The sequence below is a fragment of the Erinaceus europaeus genome, chromosome 17, assembly GCF_950295315.1.
Source record: "Erinaceus europaeus chromosome 17, mEriEur2.1, whole genome shotgun sequence".
Classification (NCBI taxonomy): domain Eukaryota; kingdom Metazoa; phylum Chordata; class Mammalia; order Eulipotyphla; family Erinaceidae; genus Erinaceus; species Erinaceus europaeus.
This window is the reverse complement of record NC_080178.1, coordinates 49,285,337-49,301,433: the sequence shown is the minus strand read 5'-3', so window position 1 is coordinate 49,301,433 and position 16,097 is coordinate 49,285,337. Positions and strand designations below refer to the sequence as shown.

General features: G+C 47.7%; 1 protein-coding gene across 1 annotated transcript; it reads left to right on the top strand.

The window, feature by feature from the left end:
* Positions 1 to 528: 528 nt before the first annotated feature.
* Positions 529 to 3,717, top strand: LOC132533759 (coiled-coil domain-containing protein 81-like). The gene is made up of 4 exons (XM_060175792.1): positions 529 to 603; positions 1,711 to 1,883; positions 3,021 to 3,099; positions 3,305 to 3,717. The coding sequence occupies exons 1-4, from the start codon at positions 529 to 531 to the stop codon at positions 3,527 to 3,529; spliced, it is 552 nt and encodes a 183-aa protein (XP_060031775.1). The 3' UTR covers positions 3,530 to 3,717.
* Positions 3,718 to 16,097: the final 12,380 nt, after the last annotated feature.

The window sequence follows — 16,097 nt, the reverse complement described above, 5'->3', positions numbered from 1 at the left end:
GCAGCAAACAAGACAAGGCCACTGCAGATGTCCTGTGCATGTCTGCCTGGCAGTGTGCCAAATCAGGCATTTCATTTGAGAATGAAGTTTGGGTCATGGCCAGGTTTTCAGGAGCAGACTAAAGTTTTGTTTGGTGCACTACATTTTGGGGCTGAAGCTACTTTCTGATCTCCTCACAGCTTATATAAATGCATTGGGGAGGGGTTTGGAGGATGAATGGAGGGTTTACTCTACTCTGTTGCATGAGTGCAGGGAAGAACATAGACAGCCATCCATTTTCAGGTGCCATTCTGCTTGACTTGCTAGAGCCGCCAGGCCTTGGGTTTGAAAAAGAAAGTTCTTGACTGGGAGACATTTTCTCAGGGAGCAAAACAAACATAGAAAAGCCCAATCAGTTTGGACTCATTTGAAACACAGTCTTTGTAGAGAGAAAGTTAGTAGCCTTCACAAACAGAATGACATTTCCAGTGTGTGTTTATTTTCTTTTTCCTTGCGAAGTTGAGACTAAAATCAGAAAAAGAAGAACGCATGAGGAATGCTGCTTATAACCTTGGTGTCGCAGATGCTATAAAATCACAGAGGAATCCGAAATGCCACTTTTCTGTAAGAGTTGTTTCTGCCTCTCTCTTGCATATAACCCTGTCTGGGAATGTTTGAACCCACCCTCTGGAGGGCACATTGAAGGGATTCCTGTGGGCTTTACAAGAGTGATACTTCCTTTCTGGGTGGGAGCTCATTCCATAGAATCTTGGGCCCCTCCCCACACCCTCAGAACTAAGGTCTCCACCTCAGTAAAACCCTCAGGTGAGCTGTAGGTGCAGAAGTTTCAAAAAACTTCATTTCAGATGGTAGTGAACATGCTTCACCACCATTTTCATGTTTTTAGTATCTTTGGCTTCTATTTTTATCTGCCTAAATCATCCTCTTTTCAAACCATTTTCTAGTTAACCTGACAACTCTTGGACTTGATAGATAGTCCATTGCATTGCCTTTGTTCACCATGCAGGGCTTTGGGACACACACACACACACACACACACACACACACACACACACACACATACATACACACACACACAGACACACCATGGAGAAGAAAAAAAGACCTGTGTTGTTAAAATTCGGAGTCTCTAGCTGGCCGGGCTAGCTTCACGAGCGGGTAACAGAGACGACCAGAGACATACGGCTGGGCAGAGAAGCTGTATTTCTTTATTTAGGATCAACGATTTATAAACTAAGACAAACTAATCACCAAACAGAACTCTGCTGCCTCTTTCCCATGGCGGCGCCAAGAACTCTCTCTAACTCTGCCACTCTGGAACTCTGTTGGGGTTCCTAGGGGCGGGGCCAAGCAGGCCCTCGAAACTAACTGGACTGATGCAATTCTCTTGGTGGGGGAGAGCTAGAACAAACCAATGTAAAGCATACAACAGACCTGTGACCTCTGGTCAGTTCTGCTCAGAGTCACCTTGGAGCAGGTGAGTTCAACATGTAGCTGCTTTATCAGCACTTTGAAAAATGACTTTTCTTTCTTTTAGATAGATGGAGAAAGCAACCACAGCACTGAGGCTCCTTCAGTGTGGTAGCGCAGGGCTGAAACCCAGGTCTCACCAACGACAAAGCAGTCACTGTATAAGCCAGCTATTTTGCTAGCCCATCAGTTGCTTTCTTGCTCGTCTCAAAGAAATGAACTGCTCCTCTTTCATCCTAGAATCCATATTACTTTGCAAACCGACCAGCAAGTGCTGCTATTGTCACTGAAAAGAAAAATGAGTATACTAAGAACCTTCTCAAACAAATAGATGCCAATAGTAAACTGGCCAAGAAAAAGAAAGAAAATCAGAAAGTCTTGGAGCAACTAGAACGGCTGCAACTCAAACAAGAGTGAGTTTTGGTGGACTTGCAGGGGGACTCCAGTAGGGAAGGGTAGGGCAGCACAACTAGTGCTGCAGCACTTCTTAACCAGCCAACCAGGATCCCCATGCAGCCCATCATTGCCACCATGCTTAGTGTCAGGACAGCCTTGGAGGCCAGGTACAATTGTCAGTTGGGACCATGGCCTTTGGCTTTGTGGTCAGTGGTGTTAGTAGAGGAAGAAGGGGCCAGTCTGATGGAGGGACCCTTCCAAGTGTAGGTTTATCATCAGTCTGTTGGGAGCCCAGCGCCCAGGGTAAGGAGTGTGGGGGCCCAGACTAGAAGCAGGGGCCAGGCCATCATGGAAAGTCTTCCACATACTCATACCTGCCATTCTCCTGTAGCTCAGCCTGGGATGAACATTTCTCTCAATTCCCAGTCCTGAGGAAAGAGAGTGTTTGGTTGCACTTGGCCTGAGGCTGAGCATTTGAGTCAGGGAGGAGGTCAGGAGAGCAGTGAGGGAAACTGCTGTGGGGAAGACTCCCCCAAATGGAGGTAATTCCTGCCTCCATAAAGCTAGTGTCTCTCTCTCTCTCTCCCTTGCTCCCTCCTTTCCTCCCTCCCTCCATTCCTTTCTTATTTGCCACTATGGTTATTTGGGGCCTGTTGCCCTGATGCTTCACTATTTCTGACAGTCCTTTCTCCCATCTAAGTACTAACCAGGTCCAACCCTGCTTAGATTCTGAGATCAGATGACATCGGGTGTGTTCAGGGTGGTATGGCCATAGACCTGACAGTCCTTTCTTTGATAGACTGTGATAGCTAGAGAGAAGACAGTGAGAGAGAAAGAGAGACAGAAATAGAGAGAGAGAGAGAGAAAAGGAGAGATCCCTGCAGCACTGTTCCACTGCTTGTGATACGTCTCCCTTGCAGGTGAGGACCTTGGGCCCAGGTCTTTGCACATGGCAGCATGTGTGCTCTCCTAGATGAGACAAAACCAGGCTCCAAGGCCCGTCTCAATAAGGTGTAATGGAAGCTTCCAGAAGGAAGTACCAGCTTTTATTTTCTTGGAACTTATTCCCACTATTACTTGCTAGGTGTGTTTTGATGATGTTGGTCTCCATTAGAATAAACTGTGGCCTCACCTCCTCCTCTTCCAATTATCAGGATTGATGAACAAAAAGCTGAACTGAAGAAACATCAATTTGAGGAGAGAGAAATGTATAAGAAAGCACTGGAATACCAGGTAAGTGGACGGGTTGCTATTTTGAGAACTGTACACTGCTTCCTAGCACTCTGAACGTAGGTGTGTGGAGGGTAGAATACTGGGCCCCCACCCACCTACCAGGTTTCCTCATGAGAGTTTGGGTGCCCTGGCTCCTTCCTATAAACAGTGGGTCTGTCAGTGTACCCCAATGCTGCAGACTTCACACTGGCTCTCTCTGTTCCAGCTGAAACACAGGCCTTCCAGACTGCCCATCTACGAGCCCATGGGCACCTTCACCAACTTTGGGCAGAATGAAAAGACCCTGGAGGCCGAGAAGCGGCAGAGAAATATTGAATATATGAAGCAGCAGGTGGAAGCCGCTCTAGGCCACAGAAGACAGCGTGTCCTCAACCAAATAAAAAATCTGCAGCAAGAAAAAAAAATGCTTCAGAAAAACCAAGAAAAGTAAGGGGCCTGGCCCTTCCTTCCTCACCATAACCCTCTCCTCCTTTCTCTCCCTCTCCTCCCCCACCCCTTGACCTTAGTAGAAACGTGTGGACACGTGGAGAGTCATGACTGACCCTAGCTCGCCCCAGCCTGCTTCTCATCTCTACTCCCTAGTCAACTTCTGAGGCTGTTGCATGTCACAAACCACCTTATGGGATGAGTATAAATACAATATGAGTATAAATACAATAGTTTGCACATGCATAGCATTTCTCAGTTTTCCACATAACAATGCAAACCGCACTAGATGCTCTGTCATCATTTTTGGACATGGACACTGCCCCCCCCACTGCACCCCAGAGTCTTTTACTTTGGTGCAATACAGCAACTGCCGTTCTGGTTCTACTTGTGCTTTCTCTTCTGATACTGTTTTTCAACTTCTGCCTGGGAGTGAGATCTTCCCATATTCATCCTTTTTCTGACTTATTTCATTTAACCTGATTTCTTCACACTCCATCCAAGATGGGCTGAAAATGGTGAAGTCACCATTTTTTTTTATTATCACTGAATAGTATTCCATTGTGTATATAGACCACAACTTGCTCAGCCACTCATCTGTTGGACACCTGGGTTGCTTCCAGGTTCTGGCTATTACAAATTGTGCTGCTTACGAACATATGTGTACACAGATCCTTTTGGATGTGTGTGTTGGGTTCCAACCAGGAGAGGAATTGCAGGATCATAGGGTAGGTCCAGGAGATGAGTTTTTAGATTAATTAAAGGAAACAAACATCTTTTGACAGAAAGAGGGTTTTCATTGACATAAAGAGGGTTTTGGCTTAAAGCAAGCAGTCTTGGACCCTTCAGCTAGGGTTCCCTGTATCTGCTCATGTTACTGACTCTTTTTCTTTCTTTTTTTTTTTTTTTTGAAAAAGTTTTATTTATTTTGGGTAGAGACTGGGAGAAAAACAGAGAGAAACCTGTTGCACTTCCTTATTGAAGTTGGGGACCTGAGGCTTGAACCCAGGTCCTTGCACACTGCAATGTGTGCCTTCAGGTAGGTGCACCACTACCTGGCCTCCAACTTTACCTCTTATTCCAAAGAGTGAGAGCAAAACCAGATTTCCCACTGAATCCAAAGGAGAGAGGACTAGGCGGGAGATGGTGGCAGTGTATGGAGTCAGACTCTTGCCTTCCCTCCAGGCATTTAGCAGAAAGATGTGCAGAAGAGGATCGAAGGAACACAATCAATCAACACCTGAGAAAAGAATGGGATAAAGATGTTGTGCTGAAGCATCAGCGAGATGAAGATGCCAAGGCCTTTGACAAGTAATTGCCTTCTGGGGTTGCAAGTTGCCTCCTCTCCCCATTTCCTCCACTCTGATCTGTGGGTCTATAGAGCTTCATGCAAATGAGTGGGGATTGCCAAGAGAACTCCATGGAGGACAGAAGTCTGGGTTTAGTGTGGGGACAGGTGTGCTGCCTGCTAAATGTCTACCAACAGTGTTTTGGTCTGCCTCTACTCAAGGGAGCTTCATTTTTCTTTTGTGGAGGGTGCAGGGCATTTCTCTTTGGAAATAACAAGTTTGAAGCAGGGAGAGTGAGTTTCCATCCTTGGCTTATGGAATGTTCTGCTCTAAGAGCAGAGCTGAGGAATCATGGGTAAATGGGCAGTCAGGGGAGTTGGGCTGTAGCGCAACGGGTTATGCGCAGGTGGCGCAAAGCACATGGGCCGGCATAAGGATCCCGGTTCGAACCCCAGCTCCCCACCTGCAGGGGAGTCGCTTCACAGGCGGTGAAGCAGGTATGCATGTGTCTATCTTTCTCTCCTCCTCTCTGTCTTCCCCTCCTCTCTCCATTTCTCTCTGTCCTATCCAACAACGACAACAACAATAATAACTACAACAATAAAACAACAAGGGCAACAAAAGGGAATAAATAAAATAAATATTTAAAAAATTTTTTTTTAATTTAAGATTAAAAAAAAAAAGTAAAAAAAATGGGCAGTCAGTTAGGAATGGAGTCATGAGTAATGGATGCTATACAAAGTGAGACACCCAGCAGGGAACAGGCCCAGACCATCCTCCCAGAGGGTGCCTGTCCTGTCTTCTCAGCCCTCTCTCTCTACTCACCACCAGGAGCAGAGCCTCTAGCCTCGGTCCATGGAGGCTGACAGTTAGCCTGAGAAAGGCTGATGATCTTTTGTTTTATTTTCATTTGTCAATGGCGAAAGTTAACATGTGCCTGACTGAGAAGGTGAAAAACTTGCCAAAACAGATGGAGCCTATCCCTTCAGATGTTATCAAAGCCTCAATATGACAAACTTTTTTTTTTTTTCATGAACCTTATGTCAGGCTTATAGTGGAGCTGGGAATTAAACTGAAACTTAAAAGGAAATGAAAGTCACTTGCAGAACCACTGTGCTATATCGGTAGCCCCAAATATTCTAAATGACCAATTAACAAATTGTTATCTTGGCTAACCCATGGATAAGTCCTCCTCCTCCTTCCTCTCCTCCTACTCTTCTTCCTCTCTCTACTCCTCCTTCACTCTGACTAATGATGATACAGAGGATTGAGCCTGGGACCTCAGAGCCTCAGACATGCAAGTCTTTTGCACAACTGCCATGCTAGCTTTCCCACTGGGATACAATCTGTTCTAGAGAAGATGTTTTGATTTTAGTGGAAGGTGTTTCCTCCCTCTCTCCCATGTAGGGCCCATCATTTGTGGCAGTGAGTGAGAGGAGAAGGGCAGGCTGGGGGCAAGGGGAACAGGTACTGGGGGGGTGGGTCACTGCCCTTGTTTCCTTTTCACAGTTTTGAGGAAAGCCTCTCACCATCACATGTGCTTTTCCACTTCAGGGCGCCAGACAAACTATTTATTTTGGATCAGTGCAATGACTACAAACGCTGTAAACAGTGTCAGAGAGACCCGTCCAACAAGGGCAAGACCCACTTCTGGCCCTACAACAAACACTTGCCAGGGTCTCTCATGCTCATGTGAAGCCAGAGTCCTGTCCTCGCCTCCCAGTTGTCTTGGGACTCCAGCAGGATGCCACCTGGGAGCTTGCAGAGAAGATTGTGTCTGTCCTCCCTCCTTTTGTGAATCCATGTGTGCCTGATCACCCACAGCCTCACCCCAGTCCACCTGCACCCCAGAACATAATGTGACAGCTGTGGGGATGAGTTATGTACCCTCACCCTAGGGTGGAGTGCTGTCCTCCACCCCCACCCCGGACACCAGTCCAGCCTCAACCTCACAGCACCTGCTGCCAGGGTGGCAGGGGAGAAGGCACCCAGCCTCACCTGAGCTGTGGTGCTCTGTCCTCAAACCCACCCCCCCACCCACAGCCCCTTCCCTCACAGTCGACTTCATCCCTCCCCTGGCCATCCCTTCATACCCCAGTTGACCCTTACCCCAGCCCACCACCCACCCTGCAGTCTATCTCCCTTTTCCCCATCCACCACCCTCCCCTCATCCACCACCCACCCTGCAGTCCACCCTCTTCCCCCCATCCACCACCCTCCCCTCATCCACCACCCACCCTGCAGTCCACCCCCTACCCCCCATCCACCACCCTCCCCTCATCCACCAACCACCCTGCAGTCCACCTACCTGCCCCAGTCCACGTCCACGTCCACTCAGAGCCCACTATCTACCTCCATCAGTCCACCCTTACCCCATAGCACCCTGGCTGTGGTGTGCTGTCCTTACCCTCACTCTACTCCCCGACCCAGTCTACCAATCCCCCTCCAAATCCACACATCTCCCTTATTGCACCCCTCCCCTCTAAGTTCACCAACACACATCAGTCCATCCAGCTCACCCCTACTGGACTCCCCACTATCAAAGCACCCAACCATTACTCCACCCTCCCTCCACCCTCATTTTCTGTCCCTTCTCAGCCCTAAAGGTACCCACTGCCAGATGGCTGGGGAAAGCCACCCAGCCTCAATTTGGCTTTGGTATATTGCCCCCCCCTAACCAGTGCAACCAAAGTTCACCTTTTTGGACCCCCCTCTCTAAGTCCAGCCTCCTCCCTTCACCTTCCATGTCCCTCCTCATCCACTGTACCTGCTGCCAGGGATGAGACATCCAGCCTCACCCTGAGTGATGTTTCAGCCTCCTCCTCCCACCAGTCCTCTCCCCTGCCTCATTAGACCCCCTTCCCCTCCCATTAGTCCACCCTCCCTCCAACCCCCACTTGTGCATCCCTCCTCTAACCACACCCCTCCAACTCTCCTTCCATTAGCCCACCCTCTGCCCACCCCACCCCCCAGTCCACCCACAACCCCACAGCACCTGCTACCAGGACAGCTGAGGACAAGGCACCCAGCCTAATACTGGCTGTGCTGTGCTGATTTTGACCCTGGCCCCCACCACTGCACCCCTCCCCCCACTCAAAACCCCTCCAACCTCCTGCCCTCCTTCCACCACCCCATCTCCCTTCTACCTCCAGGCCCACAATACCTGCTGCCAGAGCAGCTGGGAGGCACCCAGCTTCCCTGGCAGCCAGGGCCATGGGGTTGAAGGTGGACAGGAGATGGGGTGGTGGTAAAAGGAGGGTAGTTGGGGTGAAAGGGTGTTGAGTGTGGAGGAGGGGTGGAGTGGTGGGGGGGTGGGCCTTGAGGACCAGGACTGAACATCACAGCCAGTTAGGCTGGGTGCCTCCTCCTCAGCTGTCCTGGTAGCAGGGCCTGGGGGTTAGGGGTGGAATGGGGGGTGGGGGGGTTGAGGGAGAATTCACCCCACTCAACAACTCCTTACCCCAACCCCCTACTCCCACCACTCAACCTGCCCCTACCCCTTTCATCACCCCCAACCCAACCACAAACCTTACACACTCCCAGTGCACCCTCAGGGCAGCTGGGGAGAAGGCACCCAGAGTCAGACTGGATGTGGTGAACTCTCCTCTCTCCCTTCACCCACCAGTCCTCCCCTCTCCTGGCCAAGATCCCCTCGGACTAGTCCAGAACCACAGCCCACCCCCACTCCACTATCAACCTCACAGTCAGGTTACCAGGACAGCTGGTGAGAGTGCTCCCAGCCTAACTCTGGATTATGTATCTGTCCTCACCCCCCACCCCACACCAGACCACTCTCATCCCTCCCACTCAACTCCCCTATCTCCCAGTCTAAACCCCTCGCCTAACTCTCCCCATTCCTCTATTCTAGCCCATCCCCATCCCACCCCTCCCCCACTCAAATCCCACACCTCCCCACTCTACTCCTCCCTTAACCCACCCCCTCCCCATTATCCCTCCCTCCCCACTTCAACCCTCTCCCATTCCATTCCCTCCCCCACCTTATCCCTCCCCCAACCCACTCCTTCCCACTTCACCCCCTCCCCCATTCCACTCATTCTCCCCCACTCTACCCCTCCCCAACACACGCCCTTTCCAATTCCACCTCTCTCCCCCCACTCCAACCCTCCCCATTCCATCTCACTCCACCAACCTCCTTTCCCCCATTCCACACCCTCCCCTTAGTCCACTCCAACCCCTCTGGCCCCTTAGTGCAGCCTCCTATCCTCCAAGCTCACCCTAGACTCTTTGTCACTGAATTCCAGGGCAGCTGGGGAGGGTGACCCCAGTCTTACCCCGAGCTGTGCAGTGCTGTCTTCATTCTCATGCCCTTGGCACCCAGTCCATGCTCCCCACAGCATCTGCTGCCAAAGAAGCTGGGGAAGAGGCACCCAGCCTCACCTTGCCTGGGGTGTATTCCTGCTTGTGCCTGTACCCTCCTTGTGTATCACCCACAATCTTTTCTAAAAAAGCTCAACCTCCTCTTGGAATTGATGTTAAAATAATAAAACGTTTCTATGTGCCTGCTTGCTCTTAATATTTTTTTTCTTTTTCTTTTTTTTTTCATCAAGACTTAACCACACTGGGCTAACTTATTGAGAGAGAGAGAAGCAGCACTGACTTTCCCTCAATTCTGTGGGTGCCAGATTTGAACCAGGGTCATGCACATGACAAAGCAGCACACTGTTCTACTAAACTATTTTTCCGGTCCATATTTCTTTATCTAATGTGGTGCCTTGTTAGAGGAGGAATCCAGTGGCCTCATGTCTGCTCATTGTGACTGAACTACCTTCCCGGACAATCTGTAAGTCTGTATTTTTAGAGAAAAGACAAGATCAAAGTACTGTCCCACCATCCATGGAGCCCCATTCAAGGCTTCAGCACTCCAGGCAATTCTTTCAGAGGGAGAGCAGGAAAGACCCCAGCAAGACAGCTTCCTTCAGTGTGGTGGGGCTAGGCTCTAGCCTGGGTTGAGTATAGGGCCACGCAGGGTTCTGTTCAGGGAAGCTTTTCTGCCAGCCCTACACTGGCCTTTATCCAGGGTGCTCCCATGTAGTGGTAGGTCTCCAACTCGGGGCCTCCTACATGAAGGCTTTATCACAGCCCCCTCCTGGGTCCCTGTGTGTGTAGCGATCTTCTTTAGCTAAAGGCAAGAAACCTAAGGTCCTGTGCTTGCGTAATTGCATCGCTCAGAGGCCTCCTAGCCTCAAATGTTTCACTGTGTCCAGAGGGGGACGGAGACTAATGTTATCCTAGCACCGGTCCCCTGACCATGAAGCTCCCCACCCATTTACCATTCATGGTGCTCTCATGTGGTACAGGGGCTCAAACTCAGGGCCTTAGTATGAAGAGCTATTTTCTGCCTCTCTCCTCCAGAACAGTTACTTGTGAATCTGATCATGCCTCCCTAAGCCTGGACTTTTCTGAAGGAATGAATGTTCTGGAATACCCCCCAACCCCCATGAATCTTTCAACTCAAATCCAGGAGTCATGGGACAGAGCTATGCTTTGGGGACACTACACTGAGTGTCAGCACACTGGGAGATATGGGGAGACTAAAACCTGGTCCAAAGTGGCCTGTTGTGGCTGACAGATGGCAGTGTGGCTCTAGGCAGAGCAGGCAGCAGGGGTTTCCTGAGTGTCTGCTTCCTGTGTAACACAGTGACATCACTAGCACACTCAATGTCAAGGACTCAACTCAGGATCTCATGCTTGTGACTCATGTAGTGTAGTTTAGTCACTGCTCCACCACTCTGCTTTCTCACTGCTCAGCTGCATGCCCTGAACCACTCTCCTCCTGTTCAAGTGACTCCCCACGTGACACACTTCTCTCCCCACCAGCAGCCATGGGTACTGTCAGGGCTGAGCTCAGGTGGGGCTTTCAGATTTCTCACAAGCTTAGGTTCAGGGCTGGCAACAGAAAGTCTGGAGAAATCCTTAAGCCAGATATGGAGGGAGGTTCTGAAAAGATGGGCATTTAGGGCCTGTGGGACAAGATATCTCTGGGCTTCTGCTCTTGCACAGAGAGTTTAGGGATAGACAGTGACAAGGACAGCCATCAGTGGTCATCTGTATTGTGGGTGTCCCTCCCTTGTCCCTGCTCCCAGCCCTGCAGAAATGGCATCAGACCATCTGCACATTCATGAGTTCCCTAGAACAGGTGTAGCTATCCAGTGAGAAGGATTAGCACAAAAGAGAAGGATGATTATTGGATGATCTCACTCATAGGCAGATTTTAACAGTCAAGGACAGAAAGGGAAAACGCCAAGTAAATTTGAACTGCATTCCATGCATTGTACAAAAACAGCAAAGGATTCTGGGGAAGGAGGCAGCAAAAGGGCTGTGGGAGCTTGGAGGGATGGTTTCTGGTGCACGATGGAACAGAAGGACCTAAGTCAGGATTGAGAATGTTCTGCAGATGAGACATTGTACCCATGTGTCAACAACTGTCCTGTAAACCACTATCCAGCCAACAAAACACTAAAAAATTGGTTTAATCAACAATAAAGATGTAAGATATACATGTATATGTATATTAATAGAAATAACATAATAAGAATGTCCTTAGCATTCCTAGAATAATCAAAGTTACCTTTACTGCTCCACATTTGTTTTTGACACTAGGGATATTTCTAGGGCTCAGTGCCTGCATGATTCCACTATTCCCTGTAGCCATTATTTTTTAAATGAGACAGAGATAGTGGGAGATAGAAGTGAGAGACAGAATTAGAGGGAGAGACAGAAGGGGAGCCACCTGCAGGACTGCTCCACTGCTCATGAAGCTCCCCCTTCAGATAGGGATCCATGGCTTGAACCTGGGTAACATATGTTCTCTGTGAGGTGAGCCACCACCTGGCCCCTCTGATTTATGTTTATGGCCTGGGCTCTCACGTCTCATTTCTGGTTCCATACAGTCTTCTATGTGTACATGTGTACACTCACACATATGTACATATATAAGACACACATGTACACACATGTGCAGCCATATCCTCACATACCTGTGTTTGCACAAACATAAGTGGGAGCCCTGGATGAGAGCATGTCTGACAGGAAGCAAGGAGGGGACAGTCCAGGCAGCACACTCCCAGCTTCCTTTGCACCATTCTCCACTCCAAAGCCAAAGTCTGAGCCTTCGCTTGGCGGGGGTGGGGGGAGGCTAGCACTGAATAAACTCTCAGAAACACTGAGCATCACCCCCTACAACAGGGAGACTCTCCAGCAGCTGAGCACAGGCCTCCCAGCCCCGAGGGTGTGCCTAGCATGTGCCAGAGCAGATCAGGCCCCCTTGCAATCCCCCCTCAGCATCAAAATCAATATTTAGTGAAATACAGCCATTCTTATGAATGCCCAGAGTTGTCCAGAAAGAATCCATGAAGCACGTCCAGTACAGAGTCTTCTAAGAGTGGAAGCAGCCTAAATGCCCATCAAGAAATGACAGGCTGTTGTCTGGGAGGTGGCACAGTGGATAAATCATTGGATTATCAACCATGAGGTTCTGATTATAATCCCTGGCAGCACATGCCAGAGTGGTGTCTGTTTCTTTCTCTCTCTACCTATCTTTCTCATGAATAAATAAACAAATTCTTTTAAAAAAAAAAAAGAGATGACAGGCTGAGGACGTTCTGGGATATGTATTCCATGGAATACTACTCTTTGACCAAAAACCATGACATTGACCTTGTGACCTCTGGGACAACATGGATGCAGTAGAGGTGACCATGCTTAGTGAAATAAGTAGACATCTGGGTTACTTCTTATTTGGGCTCTTAGAAGTCATGCTGCTGGGAGACGCGCTATAATGCAGAGGGCTAAGCGCAGGTGGCACAGAGCTCAAGGACCTGCTTAAGGATCCTGGTTTGATCTCCTGTCTCCCCACCTGCAGGGGAGTCACTTCACAAGTGGTGAAGCAGGTCTCCAGGTATCTATCTTTGTCTTCCCCTCCTCTCTCCCTCTCCATTTCTCTCTGTCCTATCCAACAATGATGACATCAACAACAACAACAATAATAACTACAACAATAAAACAACAAGGGAAACAAAAGGGAATAAATAAATATTTTTAAAATCTTTTCTTAAAAAAGAAACTATGCTGCTCCAAACTTAGGGGTGCAGACATTTTTTTGGATAGGTATTCCTCCCAACCCTCTTTCATCTGAATTTCTTGGAGTCCACAGAAGTGCTTTTGCCTACCCTGAAGATTATTTTGAGCCCCTATAAATCTGCCCTAGAAGACTTTCAGAGTTTCCTCAGCCTGGGAATCTATTTCAGCACAGCATTCTGCCTCCTGCATGAGCGACTGCGCTCTGACCAGCAGATGGTACCAAAGACCATCAGTAGAACAGCCTCCAAGGCTGGGCCTTGGTACTGTGAGTGGCATGTTCTTTGGTGGCTGGAATCTGAATAACCCTGATAATATCCACTGCTACCTTGCACCTTGCACTGTTAACACTCAGCCTGATCGCCCAGGTCACCAAGTATACTTTCTCTGGGCCTCTGCACAGCACCTTGATCTTAAAATAAGTTTTGGCACTCTGCTCCAGCAGTGTATATGACTTCCAGAGCCTCCAGACCTTTTGGTACCCTAGGGTGCCATCTGAGGCTACCTTTGAAGGGAGAAGTTACCCCCACCCCCAACCCCCACACACTACAGCCCAGAACCTCAAAGGATGAACAACAGGTCTCGAACCCTACAACAGAAAGTTTGGGTTTTTTTTTTTTTTTCCAACAGTGACTTTCTTGGAGCAGGGGCTCTTGGATCACATATTAAGGACTTAAAAATAGAAAGGAGGACCAGCAGTTGGCTCACCTGGTAGAATGTACACATTAACATGTATAAGGACCTGGGTTCAAGTCTCCCAGCCACCATAAGGGAGTTTCTGCAGAGGGGTGGGGTCTTCTGTGGTGGCGGAACAGTACTGTGGTATCTCTCCTTCCCTCGCTGTCTTTAATTCTCTATCTCAAGGAATAAATGGTTACTAGGAGCAGTGGAGTCATGCAGGCACTGAGCCCCAGTGATAACCCTGATGGCAGAGAGAGAGAGGGGGACAGGTAGTGAAAGAGACCATAGCACCTCCGGTGTGGTGGGGGCTGGGCTCAAACCTGGGTTGTGCACAGGAGAAAGGAATGCACTATCCGAATGAGCTATTTTGCCTGTCTCTCTCAAAGCCCCCACCCTAACTTTGTTTCTTTCTTATATTTATATAAAATTTCATGTACATATATTTCATGTATATATATATTTCACATATATGTAGTTTATATTTCTTTCAACATTTATTTACTTACATTATGTTTTAAATTTCATTTTTGAGGAATTAATGTTTCACCTTCAACAGTAAATAGCTTGTACATGCATAACATTCCCCATTTTCCCATATAACAATACAACCCCCACCAGGTCCTCTGTTATCCTTCTTAGACCTGTATTGTCCCCACCCCCACCCCCCCAGAGTCTTTTACTTTGTTGCAATACACCAATTCCAGTTCAGGTTCTACTTGTGTTTCTTTTTCCGATCTTGTTTTTCAACTTCTGCCTGAGAGTGAGATCATCCCATATTCATCCTTCTGTTTCTGACTTATTTCATTTAACATGAATTTTTCAAGGTCCATCCAAGATTTGCTGAAAACAGTGAAGTCACCATTTTTTATAGCTGAGTAGTATTCCATTGTCTATATATACAACTTGCCCATCTGTTTTTGGACACCCGGGATGTTTCCAGGTTTTGGCTATTACAAATTGTGCTGCCGAGAGCAATGCATACACAGATCTCTTTGGAGGGGTGTTTTGGCTTCCTTAGGATATATCCCCAGGAGAGGAATTGCAGGATCATAGGGTAGGTCCATTTCTAGCCTTCTGAGAGTTCTCCAGACTGTTCTCCACAGAGGTTGAACCAATTGACATTCCCACCAGCAGTGTAAGAGGGTTCCTTTGACCCCAAACCCTCTCCAGAATTTGCTGCTGTAACCTTTTCTGATGTATGGCATTCTCACAAGAGTGAAGTGGCATCTCATTGTTGTCTTTATTTACATTTCTCTGACATTCAGAGACTTGGAGCATTTTTTCATGTCTTTCTCAACCTTTTGGATCTCTTCTGTGGTGAATACTCTGTTCAAGTCTTCTCCACATTTTTGGATGGGGTTATTTGTTGTCTTGTTGTTGAGTTTGGCAAGCTCTTTATATATGTTGGTTATTTAACTCTTGTCTGATGTATGGCATGTAAAGATCTTTTCCCATTCTGTGAGGTGTCTCTTGGTTTGGTAGTGGTTTCTTTTGCTATGAAGAAGCTTTTTAATTTGATGTTGTCCCATAGGTTTATACTTGTCTTAGTGTTCTTTGTAATAGGATTCATTTCATTGAAGATGCCTTTAAAATTTATGCAGAAAAGAGTTCTGCTACTATTTTACTCTAAGTATCTGATAGTTTGTGGTCTAACCTCCAAGTCCTTGATCCACTTGGAATTTATATTTGTATTTGGTGAAATACAATGGTTCAGTTTCATTCTTCTGCATGTTTCAACCCATTCTTTCCAACACCATTTGTTGAAGAGACTTTGTTTTCTCCATTTAATAGTCTGGGCCCCTTTGTCAAGGATTAGATGTCCATAGGTGTGGGGCTTATTTACTTACATTATTTATTTAATCTGATAGAATAAAGAGAAATCGAGAAGGAGGGGCCACGTGGTGGCACATGTGGTTGAGCACACATGGTATAGCACAACGACCCAGGTTCGAGCCCTCAGTCCCCACCCGCAGGGGGAGTGCTTTGCAAGTGGTGAAGCAATGTTGCAGGGGTCTCTCTGTCTCTTCTTCTCTATCACCCCCTTCCCTCTCGATTTCTGGCTGTTTCTATCTAGTCAATAAAATAAAGATAATAAAAAAATTAAGAATAAATTGAGGGAGGAGAGATAGAGAGAACCTATATCACTGCTTCACCACTTATGAACCTTTCCCCTGACAGGTGGTGACAGATTGGGTCCTTGTGCATAATAACACCTGTACTTGACCAAGTGCACCAACACTCAGGCCCCAGTATCTCATATGTGTTTGTGTGAGTGTGTGCCTGTGCATGTGTGTGTGTGTGTACAATTCATATATGTGTATTCAAGAGGGATTTCATTATTTATCCATTTATATTATTTTTTAATTTTTTAATATTATTTATTTCCTTTTGTTGCCCTTGCGGCTTTTTATTGTTGTAGTTATTCTTGTTGTTATTGATGTCATTGTTGGATTCAACAGAGAGAAATGGAGAGAGGAAGGCAAGACAGAGAGAGGGAGAGAAAGA

Excerpts from the sequence above, each read along its gene's own strand:
- LOC132533759 (XM_060175792.1), top strand. The coding sequence starts at position 529 with ATGAGGAATGCTGCTTATAACCTTGGTGTCGCAGATGCTATAAAATCA. Across the intron at positions 604-1,710 it reads ATCCGAAATGCCACTTTTCT|AATCCATATTACTTTGCAAA; the intron begins GTAAGAGTTGTT and ends CTTTCATCCTAG. Across the intron at positions 1,884-3,020 it reads CGGCTGCAACTCAAACAAGA|GATTGATGAACAAAAAGCTG; the intron begins GTGAGTTTTGGT and ends TCCAATTATCAG.